At 39.2% G+C, this 15,555-nt stretch overlaps 2 protein-coding genes across 2 annotated transcripts; one reads left to right on the forward strand and one right to left on the reverse strand.

Moving 5' to 3' along the window:
* The first annotated feature begins 3,459 nt into the window (after positions 1 to 3,459).
* On the forward strand, positions 3,460 to 4,169 carry LOC122665919 (kiwellin-like). Its single transcript, XM_043862047.1, has one exon. It carries the CDS (start codon positions 3,519 to 3,521, stop codon positions 4,167 to 4,169), a length of 651 nt encoding a protein of 216 aa, XP_043717982.1. The 5' UTR covers positions 3,460 to 3,518.
* Positions 4,170 to 8,253: 4,084 nt separating this feature from the next.
* On the reverse strand, positions 8,254 to 11,491 carry LOC122664215 (pentatricopeptide repeat-containing protein At1g18485). The gene has a single exon (XM_043859944.1). It carries the CDS (start codon positions 11,456 to 11,458, stop codon positions 8,459 to 8,461), a length of 3,000 nt encoding a protein of 999 aa, XP_043715879.1. The 5' UTR covers positions 11,459 to 11,491; the 3' UTR covers positions 8,254 to 8,458.
* Positions 11,492 to 15,555: the final 4,064 nt, after the last annotated feature.

Here is a 15,555-nt window from a genome sequence, read left to right on the forward strand (position 1 = left end):
TCCCAGGGGGGCATCCAGCCATTGGGTTGTACTGCACATATCTCGATGGGCTTACTAGACGTGTGTTGAGATGTGTGCAACATAGCCCAACCCTTGGATGCCCCTCCTAGGTGTTGGGCTCCTTGGAGAGGAGGTGGATCTTACCTTTCCCCTCTCATTTGGTCTCACAGTGAGGCACTCTCTCCCTCCAATTGTGAAATCACATTATTAGCCTTCTTAATTTAGTGCCACATCATTGTATGAAGGATACAAAAGTCCCGATAACAAACAGATGCATCCAAAAAAAAAAAAAAAAAAGGTGGTGAACTAACAAATTTATAATCTTACGTTTTTTGTCTTTTTTTAATTTTCGAAAGCTATTTAATATTATATTTAATATTGTATTCAATGTAGGTGTAAAAGAGGGAATTAAGGTTACAATCTTCTTGTTTCTCATTAAAATTAGGGGGAGGGGGAAGAAAACTAATGCACCAGAGGTTCCTACCATTGACTTCCTCTTATATTTTACTAAATAAAAAAATAGACATTCCTTTTATAACGAGATGTTATGATTATTTCAAATGGGTAATTGTGCTCATTTTATTTACTGCAGATCGTAGTACATATTTTTTTAGTGCAAACGAGCCCATCAGTCAAATCTTAATCGTCCAAAATGCAGAAAGAGATCTCTGTTGCGTGCATTCGACGGCTGGAGGTACTCAATAGAGTGCGTGCCAAGGTGTTGAATGCATGCTGAAGGAGCTGGTGAGTTGGAGAGGATCTAAGTCCTTCCACGATAAATTTTATTTTGTAAATGTAAAATTTTATATGATGAAAAGTTTTCTACAATACTTTCCAACATTTAAAATTTTACATCTAATTATTTTTAAAATGAAAATTTTCAGGTAAATTAAATCGAAACAAATGGAGCCTAATATAGGAAAGAGTATTTTTAGAAAGAAAAACTCCCAATTCAAAAACCAAACCTAGGAATACTTAAAACCCACTTGGCAATCCCATGAAGCATAAGATATCACCGGTCGTGCTACACCTAGGAAAACTAAAAGCCCATTTGGCAAATCCCACGAGCAATAACATTTTCACGTGATTACACATGAAAACTTTCATCTTAAAATTATATTTTTATTTGTTGGACATTGATATAGGCAAGAACGTGCTGCTGCAGAGCATCAAACACTGTTATCGGAGCATGGTTAATTGGTTAAATCCAATGTACCACCATAGAACAAGTAGCAAAACCTTGCAAGCCTTATATAGGCAAGATCCACCTATGTCCTATACTGCTGAAACTTCTGCCACATACCAATTTGATTGTTGATCAAAATGATCAAAATCTGGCTACGGGTTGAAAAACTGGGCCCAGGCCCTGTCCGAGCTCAGGGTGGTTATGGGCTGGCTGAGTTTTTTTTTGATACCCCTAGAAATATAATATATATTATTTAATTATTTTTTTTAATTTTAATTAAATAAGAAAATTCTCTGCTCGACAAAGCAGAGGTGGTCTTAAGCAATCAAAGGTAAAAAATAGGGGTGTCAATCGATCGATTTTACCAATTTTGGTGTGAGAATGAGAGAGTTCAAAACATGATCCAATAAGGGTGTACCAGTTTCGATTTTGTATTGGTTTACTATCGATTTGAATTCGGGTTGGTTTCGATTTGTCATGTTAATACATTAAAAAATATGAAAAAAAAATATTTTTTTTTTTTTTTTATTTTTAAATTGTTGTTTCGGCTGATATAGGTTTCTTATCGAGTTATATTGTTTTCGATTCAATTTTTTAGTTCGATTGGATGTCTTATTGGTTTCAATACTCCGATTTGGTTTTGTTGTCACAAACCCCAATCCGAAACATGATATAGTAAGTTTATATTGGTTTGGATTCGGTTTGGTTTAAATTCAATTTCGCGGATTCGTGCTAGATTTTGACACTCTTTAGTCAAAATGACCTCCCCACCCCCCTCCATTATTTGAGTTATCCAAAATACCCCTCCAAGAATCTTAGCCCTTCTTTTTCTCCTCCACCGATCAGAGAATCTACCGCTTTTAACTAATATTAAAAAATATATTATACACTAGACAGAGCCCTGACCTTTCATCCCTTTCATCCCTTTCATCCCTTTCCTCTTCTTTTTTTTAAACAAAGAAACCCTAAAGCCATTAGAGAGGATCAAAGCAGGGGAGGAAAGGAGGGTCAAGGCCAATAATGGCAAATGGATTGAGGAGACGTGCGTAAGCATCCTAAGTAAAAGGAAAGCATATGCGGCGAAAGGAGCTTGTTCGCGATCACACGGCCAAAAGCATCGTAGGTAAAAAGAAAGCATAGGCGGCGAAGGAGCTCGTTCGCGTTATTCACGTGCTCCATGATACAAATTTCCACAACACTGGTATTTGGCCAATTCTGAAGGCCAATAATTCTCCTGTGGGAGAACATGAAATCAAAACTTTTGTTTTTATAAGAGAAACGGAGTGAACACTCTAAGATGCAGTGTACAAACATAAAGCAAAAGGAGAAGGAAATCCATTGGGGGGAATGTATAATAGGCTATTATATTTTGTTAATTAAATAATCAAAACTAAAAAACCAAAATTGAATCGAATTCACTTCAAGATATTTTTGATAAATATATATTGTACATATTATTTTGTTTGGTAAATGCGTGCTTTCATAATTCACACATTTCATAACATATTAGTAGGGGATCAGTCAGTAGTAGAGAATATTCTTTACTTAGCCTTTTACTTCAGGGAATTTAGATTCGAGAAAATTCCTTGGGAGATTAGCACGATACCTAACTTTCTAGGAAACCTCTATCACTAATGTATACTAATGTGTATGATAGTATGCCCTAATTTTACCCATGGTTGTTGGAGATTTGAAACTCTACAACTATATATTTTTCAGAAAAACAAAAAAAGGACAAAGAAGACTAGCAAATTACATGACATATGCATCAGATACAAGAAGGGCAAAATGACCGTCCTATCTCACATGAAATAAAAAATCACATTCCTGTTGAATGCTCTTACGAAACTTCATTGACCCCCACACTGGTGCAAATGCCATGCAGCTAGCAACCATCCTTTGCCTCCCCCCCCCCCACCCAAAAAAATAAAATAAAAAAAAATTCCACTCAACAAACTTTTTGAAAACGATTGTACTAAATACACATTAAATGTGACATTTTTTTATTGTATCTTTTAGAATAGTATTGAAATCTAAATCCCTATAATAATCATACATATCCATACCCACATTTATTAGCTAAAGGTTATAGTTCATCATTTTGGGCCCCATGGAGTGTGGGCCTTAGAGATCCACATGTGTCTACCTGAGAATCCATGTCCATCATGGAGCTGATCTATATGTCCACGGAACTTGAGGGGATAAAAATCCCCTCCACCGCCCCCCTTAAAAAAAAATGGCAAGAAACTTCTATAAATTCAGGCCCTCCTTCCACCATTTTAATCAAATCCATACCAATCAAGAAAGTGTCAACAAACAAGAAAGTATTGCAATGGCCTTCACAGTGTTAGCTCCCCTCTCTATTATCCTTCTGCTTCCTTACCTTACAAGTTCTCTCTCTTCCTGTGGAGAGTCATGTAACACTCTCAACGATTGCAGTGGTAATCTCATCTGCATCAATGGAAAGTGCAATGACGACCCTGATCTTGGCACCCACACATGTTCCAACCCCAGTCCATCCCCCGGCAGCGGTGGCAAATGCAAACCGGCCGGCACCCTCCACTGTCGGAGCAAGACCTATACCACATATAAATGCTCTCCTAAGGTCACTTCTTCCACACCTGCCAAACTTACAAACAACGATTTTAGTGAGGGTGGTGATGGTGGAGATCCTTCAAAATGTGATGAGAAATTCCATTCCAACTCCGAACGTGTGGTTGCTCTCTCCACAGGTTGGTATGCAGGTGGTAGTCGTTGTGGTAAGATGGTTCGGATAACTGCAAAGAATGGAAAGACTACAACTGCAAAGGTTGTAGATGAGTGTGACTCAATGCACGGTTGTGACAAAGAGCATGCTGGCCTACCTCCATGTCATAACAATATAGTTGATGCTTCTGATGCTGTGTGGAAAGCTTTGGGGCTTAACAAAGACTTAGGTGTGGTAGATGTTACATGGACCATGGCCCAAGTTTCCTCTGTCTAGCTTCTAAGTAATTAAGTTGTCCACTAGGGAATAATTGGTATTGTTAGAGAGATCCCTAGATTGAAATAAGGACACTCATCTTGTCTTACTTATAATTGTATTTGTAGTTTGTGCCTTTGCTTTTTTAAGTGGATAGTAAGTATGTTGGAAGTGTGTCAATCAAATCAATAAATAAATAGTTTATTTATGTTAATGGGTGCATGATATTAATGGCCTTTGATTGTCCATATGTCTTAACCTAAAATGTGTTCACGATTAGGGTGAAATTGGGCATTCTGTTCATATGGTCGTCATCTCATTATATGATGGGACATTCCATTCCAACTCCGAACGTATCGTTGCTCTCTCCACAGGTTGGTATGCCGGTGGTAGTCGTTGTGGTAAGATGGTGCGGAGAACTGCAAAGAATGGAAAGACTACAACTGCAAAGGTTGTAAATGAGTGTGACTCAATGCACGGTTGTGACAAAGCGCATGCTTACCAGGGCACATGTGAAAACAATATAGTTGATGCTTCTGATGCTGTGTGGAACGATTTGGGGCTTAACATAGACAGAGGTGTGGTAGATGTTACATGGACCGTGGCCTAAGTTTTCTTTGGTAAGTCTAAATAAGTAGTCCACTGGGAATTATTGGTATGCTTTTGTGTTGTGTTTCATGAACCTATTGGAGGGCAAAGATCCAAGTTGCGATCCCATGTAGCTGAGATTGGCCTGGGACTCTTTCCTTTTACTTTCATTTCTCTTTTTCGCACTTCAATTCTCATCTCTTATGTTTTCATTGCTTGTTTTTCTCTTACTTTGCTTTTCCAGGAGCCATATAGCCGACCTCATTTCGACGGGATAAGGCTTAATTTGTTGTTGTTGTTGTGTGTGTTTCATGACGAAGTTGAATAATAAAATGTAATTGTTAGAGATCCCTATATTGAAATAATTAGGACAGTCATCTCTTATTTATAACCGGGTTTTTAGTTTGTGCCTTGCTTTAAGTGAATAGTGTGTTGGAAGTGTGTCAATCAAATCAATTAATAGATTGTTTATTTATGTTCATTGGTGCATGATATTAATGGGTTTTGATTGTCAATATGTCTTAACTTAAAATTAATGTATTCACAGCTAGGACTGAATTGGGTATTCCGTTCATATAGTCGTCACATTGTGTGACCTTATGAATGTTATTTCTGAGGCCCAAGTGTGAGTGTATATATTGAATTTGATCACATGAGAATCTTGAATGGATTACTATCAGTTGTTTGAGCCTTTGAGGAACCATATTCGATCTCATCTGTAGCCTTTGATTGGTTCCCAAATCAGAGAGAGATCTGTATCGTTGAAGTTAAGCATTATGAGTTTTGTTGTACCAACAATTGATGTCTCATTGACTACATATCAGTGTGTTAGATTCATGGTGTGAATGAGAGATATGCTTAACAAGGAATCCCTCCCCAATAATTGCTATTTCATTCCAATAATTTGAAATTTTTGTTACATCTTATACACACATGAGGCTTGATGTAGTTCTAATGAGATTAGAATCACTAAATTTAATTTTCCGTTTGTGTTTCCAATGATATATCCTTGCATAATGCTAGTTCTTAATTTAACAGTTTCACTAGAAACTACAGATATCAAAGTTAGTGAGGGTCATTTTTTTGTTTTTCAACCATCCACGAACAACCTGAAGTTATTGAGGTTGGTTTACTTCTTCTGTGCAGTACGAGCATTAAAGCCATTCATTATAAGGACCGTAGAGAGCTACCAGAGTGCCTGTACAATGTGGAACAACCACCACTCGGGTTGTTTGATGATATTAAAACGCTTCTGCCAAAATTGAATTCAGTTGGCTTCCAGTTAGTTCTAGTGAAATGTGAATGCTGATGCGTGCTCTTCTGTTATCTCCTAGTGTTTTTGTGGTCGCCTTTTCTTGTGAATTCTCCATCCAACAGAAGCGTGATGTAAAAATACCAAGAAACACGAATAGAAAACAAAACAGATCAAAGATGACACATAGATTTAACGTGGTTCATACACCAATATGATGTGCTACGTCTATAGGTGAAGCTGAAGTTGATTCATTATGTGACAAAAAAGGATACAATGGAGATCTCTCAAGAACACCAAAATTCATACAAGAACTCTCACCCAAAATTCCTGAACTCGAAAATCCACTCATTATGTAATGGAAGAAGATACATTGAAGATCTCTCAAGAAAGCAGCAGAAGAACTCTCACCCAGAATACCTTAACTCAAAAATTCCCAAATCTCAATTGCTTCACTTGCTTACACAACAAGATGGATAAAACATATATATACTCCTCCAAACGGGTCGATCCATCGGTCCAAGCCCTCCACTACCATCACAAACCTTACAAAAAATCTCATTCCGGTCACCACCAAAAAAATATCAGACCGGGTCAATCTTTGAAACAAGTACAAGAATTCGAGACACGCATAACAAACAGTGTTTTAGAATTGAAGACCATTTTTCATTTTTCCCAATAAATTATGAGAAGAGTATTTCGACATTCAGACTAGTGATGAGAATGTAACCAGATTACAGTAAAGTGGAGTGAAAGGTCAATGGTGATACAAATGTACTAGCTGGTGGTGCTTCTAAATTAGGACCTTAACCTAATCTAGATTGGGATCCTGGGTGCCTCCTCACATCATTCCTATTCTTTGACCTCTTCCTCTAACACAAGTGTCTTTTAAGTAATTGCGTACTCGTCTTTATAAATTAAGGAGAAAGTTTTCCTCCACCGTGGGTGAAGGAAAAGTACACCCATCTACAGTCATTTTTACACTGCCCTTTACTTTACGAAGTCGATAATGCCCTCCCAACTGTTTCCAATACTCATCCTAAGATGCTCAAACCCATCAGCAAGGGATTCTTCCTTCACCATGAGTGAAGGGAAACTGCCTCCATAAAGTAATAATACACTTCTTTTGAGTTTTGAAAAGAAAAGGGAGAAAGGATAATAAGGCAAAATAAAAAAGGAAGCCATTCCCAGTTATTACTACAATCTAAAGCCTGTGAAATAATCTAAAGCCAGCATTTTCATTACCATTATTATGGAAATCACTGTTTTGCAGTCTTGCCATTCACCCCGATCACCGAGTAAGTTGTTTTGGAAGGAATCAATGGATGAGAATTAGGAAAGTCATTAGAGGAAAACTGAAAGAGTAATTATATTCTCGTGATCATGATTTACACAATTGCAACTTGCCTTCTCTCACTAGTTTGGTTATTCCTGTACAAATTGTACACTTAATAACATGTATTACATGTTCTAAAAAATTCCATCTTATTGTATGGTTGACACAAACAAAGAATACATTAACTATACACAACGAGGAGCTCATTGCTTCTACCTGAACTACAACAAAGAAAAATTTCTCCAATCTAGCTCATTCTCATTCTAATGGACATCCCTGAACTCCAGGTGGATGATTACCCATTGAAGAAAGACCATCTCCTTAACTCTGTTTCAATGATTTGAAAGAGTGTAACCTGGTGTTCTTCAATGATTCTAGCATTTCTTTCTAACCAATGGCACCAACAAATTCAGCAGGAGAAAGACTTCATACTGAACTACCTTAGTTGCCCAAATGTTTATTGCCTCATCTTTGGAAAGCAACACCTTTGGTGCCTTCCCTTCTTGATGATGAACATGGAACTGCAGCACTTCTTTTTCCTCTCCCCCCCCCCCCCACCCCCACCCCCACCAAAACCACCCCCTGACTTGGACAATCTGAGGCATATCTCCTACATAAGATTAGATGACGATTTCCTCAACTTCGCTCCCTTAATACTACTTGCTCCACGAGTACAAAATTACAGAGACCATCCACTTCATTGTAGAATAAGAGCCCAGAATGCTCACTCACAATGCTGAAGAATGTTTCCCACTCCGAACCTACTGCAGACAAAAAAAATTGACAAGTCTTTTGATATTCTCTGGAAACTGCACGGCCAAAATCTGAAATGCATCCATGTTCCTAATTCCCTATTATTTATCACCATTTCCCTGAGAATTCACAACCTGATCTTTACTACCATTTATCTAATCCTTTGACCATGTCTAGCATATTATAATACAGAGTCCCTCTCATTTAAATAAGTATTTTTCATATTAAGTGAAGAATACAACAACAACCCAACTATAGAGGTATGAAAGATGAATTCAGCAAAGAAATTTGACCAGCCTACAAGCATTGCAAGAAATTTACATTTAGAGCATTTTAACTGTCCACCATCAAACATGAGAAACTTCTTCACCCTTCAATCACCTACCAGTAGTCTCCACAGGAACACAACCCATCCCTGAAATGGTGGAACCTTTTGTTATCTCTCACAATTATATCCCTCTTCACCACTTTAGACACCAACTTGGCTGCATTGTGGCAATCCACACAAATGCGGAGGTTCTTACAGACTCTCACAGTCGCACCTTTGGGAGTATTCAACAGCCCAAAAGAAATCGCCAGCTTCTCACTATGCCCACGTAATACCTCGGCTTTTTCTTGTTCATTCAATGCATGTAGCACTGAATTTGTATCAGGTACATATCCAAGTCCAACTATCTTCTCTTCTAATGTTCTCCACATTTTGCGTATCTCCTCTGATGCAGGGCGTGCATCATCACCTACTACGAAGCTGTAAACTTTCCCTTTGACTTCAATCCAACTACATCCTATATCCTTCCGCAGGCCCATGTCCTTCATCCTCCCTCTAATCCTTCTCACATCATCCCACCTCCCTGATCCAGCAAACAAATTTGATAGTAAGATATGGTTTTCAGGTTTGTCAGGTTCTACCTCTAACAACTTATCAGCAATTTTCATCCCCAGAGACACATCACCATGAATTCTACAAGCACTGAGCAAGGCAGCCCAAATTCCAGCATCTGGTTCCTCGTCCATTCTCTCTATCAGTCTGATGGCTTCATCTAAGCGTCCAGCCCGACCTAGCATGTCCACGGCACATGCATAATGCTCTAATCTTGGCTCTATTCTATACTCACTCTGCATCTCTACGAAGTACATCAGACCCTTTTCAACCAACCCAGCATGGCTACATGCCATTAAGATACCAACATATGTGTACCCATCAGGCTTCAAACCTTCACTCTGCATCCTTTCAAATAGGTTTATAGCCTCTTCTCCACATCCATTTATTCCATACCCTGTGATTTGAACAGTCCATGATACCACGTCTTTCTCCCTTAGTCTGTCGAACACCTTACGAGGTTGATCAATGCAACCGCTCTTTGCATACATGTCTAGAATTGAACTTCCAACATAAGGGTCTGCAGTGAGGTCCTCTTTCAAAGCAAAACAATGGATCTCTTTTCCAAGCCGCAAAGCTGATAACTGCGCACAGGCCCCAAAAATGCTTGTTATTGCAATCTCATAAGGACGGGTTCCTTCCTGCAGCATCTGACGAAAGAGATCAAGGGCTTCATCAGGGTGCCCATTCTGTGAGTACCCACTGATCATTGAATTCCAAGCTATTAGATTTCTCTCCCCCATCCTGTCAAACAAAGCACGTGCAGACAATGTTCTTCCACATCGAATGTAAAGTGAAATTAGGGAAATTCCAATATATGGGTCTGTTTCAAACCCATTGTGCAGGATAAAACCATGAATTGTTTTGCCATACTTCAAAGATTTCATGTTGGCACAAGCTAAAAGTAGACTACCAATGCTAAACCGGTCGGGCTCCAGACCTGAGTGCATCATTTTGAGGAATAAATCAATTGCCATGCTTGGATCTCCATTCTGTGCATACCCACCAATGATTGCATTCCAAGAACTAACCGTTTTGGTGAGCAGGCTATAAAAGACATCATTTGCAGAGCTAAGCGACCCACATTTAGCATAAGCAGCAAGGAGAGCACTGGCCACCAAATCATCAAAGTGAAACCCATTTCTGAATGCATAGCCATGAAGCTCCTTCAAGCTCCGGAGCTCTGACTGCTCTAAACAAGCTGGCAACACATTCAAGATTGTGATGACATCCGCTTTAGTTGCCCCTACCTCCTCTTCCATTTGCATTCGGCGTAGAAGATTAAAAGTTCCAAACACATCACCTTCTCTAGAATATCCCGCAATCATGGCATTCCAAGAAACAACATTCCTTTGCTTGCTGTTTTCAAATAGGATAAATGCATCAGCTACATATCCACATTTGGTATACATGTCAATCAAGGCATTGTTCACTGTAATTTCCTGACTCAGGCCCAATTTCATAGCCAAGCCATGAACCACCCTACCCATTTCTACATCTCCTTCCCCCGCACACACAGGCAATATTGTAACAAGTGTTGCGTCGTCTGGTCTCAAATCCTCCTCACACACCATCATCTCCCTTAATAAATTAAAATTCTGTCCTGAAAACCCATTTTCCGAAGACACAGAAATCACGGTGTTCCAAGAAACCAAGCTCCTCATAGACATACTCCTAAACACTTTAACCGCATCTTCTAAAACTCTACACCTACCATACATGGCAATCAAAGCATTGCCAACAAATATATCCGAACTCATCTCCATCTTCACTGCCATGCCATGGACAGACTGCCCCAATCCCAAGCATGTAAGCCCAGCGCAAGCCTTGAGAACGCATGGAAAGGTGAAATTATCAGGTCTAAGACTGGTAACTGAGAGTAATTCACAGAACACGGCTAATGCATCATCCCAGAGCATATTCCTCGTGTAACCACTGATAAGCGCGTTCCACTGAAACAAGTTCCTCTGGCGTGATTGATCGAAAACGAAGCGAGAGTTCTTCGGATACCCACACATAGAGTACATTGTAATGAGACGGGTACTGAGAACGAAATGATTTCTGAATTGGTTCGTAGCCTGCACCATCTCGTGTACTCTCCGTCCAATCTCCATGTCCTTCCGTTGGCCGCAGGCCTGTAACAGAGCACCAATGCCGTCAACTCGCTGTTGCAAGTTGATGGTGTCATTGTTGTGGTATCTCTGCAGAAGAAGCAAAGCCACGTAGAGGTTACCGGATTGGCAGAGCTTGTTTATCTCTTCAGAGAAGGAAGATTGATGGTCTGAAGTATCGAGTAGAGTGGTAGCTAGAGAGTCACAGTGGCTCTGATGGGTTTCAGCTGAAACTAAAAAAGAAAGAGAAGCTCTTGGAGGAGGGAAAAGGGAATGTAGAGAATTATCGTAGGTAACCGTGAGGCCCGTGACTGTGTTCTTGAAAGGTCTGCAGAGCGGTGGTTGATGGTGGCGGTGATGGGCCGAGATTGGTGGCGCGACCAGAGCCATGTCGGAGCCAATGGATAAAATAATCTTATCTTTCAACGGATAATTGTTTTGTTTATTTGTTTTCCCAGTTCTGGCCCCTATGGAGCAGTGGTCAAGTTATCCAATCCAATTCTTGGTCGAATAATCTGACGGGCTACGCTGCGCAATCCTAACCATGGGAGATCTGAGACGATCTTAACCATGGATTCTTCCTCACTGCGCGAACATATTTCACAGTTTTTTTTTATTTTTTGGATGGGGGGCGGGGAGAGATCGCTGCCTGGTCCTCTACAGCTTGCGTGCACGCTCGTCCTAGATAGAAATTCCACTTTTTCATAGGCTGCGCGGCACTGACTCAAGAGCCACATGGGCCACATGACCAGGTAACGTTGTTTTCCTTTTTTTATTTTATTTTATTTTTTTTTTTGATAACTCGTGTGTATAAAACGTAGAATATCGAGCCCAAAGTCCAAAACAAGGCCAACATGGGAATTATAATCTTTGGGAAAAAGTTCTCTGTCTGAAAGTGTGGCCTATGCCAGCACTCCCATAAATCTATCTCTCTCCTCCCCATGTCAAAAAGCATCTCTGTCCCCTTATTTTAAGGAGAAGAGAGTACAGAAAACTGCTTCCCTATATCTTTTTATTCTCATAAAAAAAACATATGCTGATGGACCTCGGCAAACCCGTTCAGATACCATAAAAAAAAGCAATCAGACTCGACACAAATAGCCCGATTCAAAACTGAATTTGGACAGACACTTATGGCAGAAGATCTCATCCAAAATCCAAATCTGGATCATCAAATAGTGAAAGACTGGTTGTTCATTATCCGACTGATACTTGGATTTTTTTGCCATTCCAAAGTCTGATATCTGCAAGTTTTTAAAAGTTGATCTTCACAATCTTCCTCTTCTGCATTGTGATTTCCTCAATACAAGTTTCATTCAGTGCTAAGGAAGGGAAGAAAGCAACATTGTGAAAAGGTTACGGCTGCATTGGTAGTTTTTAACACCATAAGTCCCACACTTTTGCCGTTGATCTAGCATTCTAACCCTCTAACAGGAAAAGCAGAGCTTTTACTGTTTCAGTGCAACCTTTTTTTTTCTTTTTTTTTTTGGAGGGGGGAAGGGGGGGGGGGGGGGTTTGTTGAAGCCATTTCATCTGGAAGAGTCTGCTCAGAGTGCTAGCATGATCCAATGTTCTGAAAACTGCCTCATATCGTCTTCATTTTATTCCTGTGAAGAAATTAGGATCCCTATCAAATACAAGCAATGAGTAAACAATGGAGTGGGTGGCAAACCATTCAAACCAACCAAAATCAGGCCAGTTGGGTCAACAGGTTCAATCTGCTATACCCATAATACATCTGTGCACGGTATTGGCACTGGTATAGGTCACTGCTGATGCTGATACCGATACCGCTAGATCGGACTATTTTGTGCCTCATAGTTCCGACTACCAATACGGTTTTTTTGGACCATTTTGCCCCCCTGTTCTGATACCACTGATTTGGTATCAGTATTGGTATCGGCCAGGGCCAATCCAAATCCGATATCTAAAACCATGTCTCTGCCATAATCTGTATTCCAACTTCTCCCTGGAATAGAACTATAACCCCTATGCATGTAAATATATAAAACTTTCAGTTCAGGATCATAAGATGAAACACAGTAAACATTCAACAACCCATTGCAAAAAGCCAATCCCCTTCCCTCCCCCCCCAAAAAAAAAAAAAAAGATAAAAAAAAAGAAAAAAAAACCAGGAAAAAAAAGAACCAGAACATAGCTCTCACCATGCTCTAACTGGACCAAACACCTTGCCTGTATAAAAGATGGAATTAACGAGGTTATGGACGAGACCGCTGGCATACAATGAGATATCACCCACAGAACTATGGTAGGTTTCTACAGAACGGAGAGGACCATTACCTTGAGGATAAACTTCTCTGTAACGATTAATCCATGTCCCAGTACCTGGTATAACTCATCCCATGTATCATCAACCATACTGGACTCCCCCTTCCAAACCAAAATACACACTGGTATTCACTGGTGCCACCATCAGTGTTGCAAGGTAATGGTACAACCAGAAGTTCAAACATTAAATTTCTTCGAAATATCATTGAATTAGACAACACCAAATGATTGAAGCAGAGTGAAGAAAGGAATATAGGAGGGATGTAACAGCAGTAGGTCTCCATAGCTAAAGGATTGCTTTATATTTTCACTAGATCATCAGTTGCAATCATGTGCAAGAGAAAAATGTCACGATCAACATACCCTAAAGAAAGAAAGAAAATCAGATGCCAGCTTGCATTAAGAAAGAAATTTTCCAGGTGATATTCAATGCTCAACCTACCAATAGAAACCTCATTAATCATAAAGCAACCCCAAATTGTTGTTTCAGTAATGGCCTAACTCAACTCAATTCAGCCTTATCCCAACTAATGGGTTGGACTATATGGATCCTCTTTCGAGTGTCATCAATCAACTCTATTCAAAGTCAAACTTGTTACCAGTCTTAAGCTATGTATATATTCCCTCCTCCTAGAGTCATGTAAAGCCTACCCATGGCTCTTTTACTTCCTCCAATCTGAATCATATCACTCCTCCTAAGAGTCATGCCAGCTTATCATGTAAAATTAGCTCTAATTTGTTAATTTCTTGTTGTCTATTAGTTTTGCCATCATCCATCTCGACATCCTAATTTCAGTTACAGGACAGAAGTGAACCACTCCTACCTCACATCTTAGTATAAAGCTTGTGAGGATTTCCTGATTCATCTGGACTCATAAGAATATACCATCAATGATGCAGCCAGCCAACTAGCCAATCCTAATCTTAGATCAAGAACCAAGGGGTTAAGCGCGTACTGGTTTTGATATTCCACCAGCATATGATGGGGAAAGAAAGAGAGAATAATGAAGAAAAAGAAGAGAAGAATAGGACTGTTTTGGTATTGTGAACAGTACCCATTAACAATATTGTCAACAGTAACATGAAGAAAAGAGAAGAGAAGGGTAAAGAAGAAGAGCTCAGCTCACACACTTTCACAAATAAAATTCTAATCAAATTGATTGGGGCTACATCCTTATATAAGACTCAAGTAGGAACCTAGTAACTTCAAACACTTCCAACTCTAACAGAATTAAATAACCAGACTTAAACATTAACACTAACTCATAAAAGGACTCCTAATCACTCTCTTATACTGACATAATTAAGCATACTCAAAACAGAAATCTAGCTAGCTATTAAATATCCTAATATAACCCAAACACTTGAGACACTAATTTTGAGCAACCCTTATGGACCTAACATTTGGCCTTATTGGACCCATTACAAATAAAAACACTTAAAACAAAAGTCCATAACCAATTACTAGCAAAATAAGACAAATTTTTAGATTGGTTTTGCATTAATCCCCCTCGGTTCAGAAAAACTCATCCTCTGGTTTTGTAGAATAGTAGGAATAGGAAAATTTTAACAGGTGCTCACAATTTCTTGTCCAACTCTAACAATATTCGAAGTATGAGACTACAGCATCTCCTTGTATTCAAACATATGAGGGAGAACAAACTCATGGTATGGAATAACTTTCATCGCAAGAGAATCTTTCACAAATTCCTTTTTTGCTCTAAGAGGCTGAATGTCCTCGATAGGCTCAATAGAGACAACTAGTTTTTCATCTTGTTTCACCTCTTTCATTTCTTCTAATGGCAGTATTGTAGGCACGGTGTTTGATGGCTCATCTGGTAGCAACCCCATAAAGTAAATCTTTGATGCATATGAGAGGATTTTATGGTACATAAGTAATCAGTTCCCTCCACGATTAAGGACAGACTTCCACTCTTCCATCCTTAATTTACTAACTGTAATTAAATGTTTGAGAGAAGGAAATGTACATCTAGCACCATCAATAATGAAAAGTAGACAACGAACCAAGGTTATGATTGGTTGGCTTTGATATTCCAATAATGAAATGTTTGAGAGAAGGAAATACACATCTAGCACCCATCAAAGTAGGAAGAAACTGAAAATTCGATGAAAACAGCACAATCAGATTTAACAATGATCTCAGCTGTCTTAGACAACATCTCTACCATGTACTAGGA

This window comes from Telopea speciosissima, chromosome 6, assembly GCF_018873765.1.
Source record: "Telopea speciosissima isolate NSW1024214 ecotype Mountain lineage chromosome 6, Tspe_v1, whole genome shotgun sequence".
Lineage (NCBI taxonomy): Eukaryota > Viridiplantae > Streptophyta > Magnoliopsida > Proteales > Proteaceae > Telopea > Telopea speciosissima.

Excerpts from the sequence above, each read along its gene's own strand:
- LOC122664215 (XM_043859944.1), bottom strand. The coding sequence starts at position 11,458 with ATGGCTCTGGTCGCGCCACCAATCTCGGCCCATCACCGCCACCATCAA.
- LOC122665919 (XM_043862047.1), top strand. The coding sequence starts at position 3,519 with ATGGCCTTCACAGTGTTAGCTCCCCTCTCTATTATCCTTCTGCTTCCT.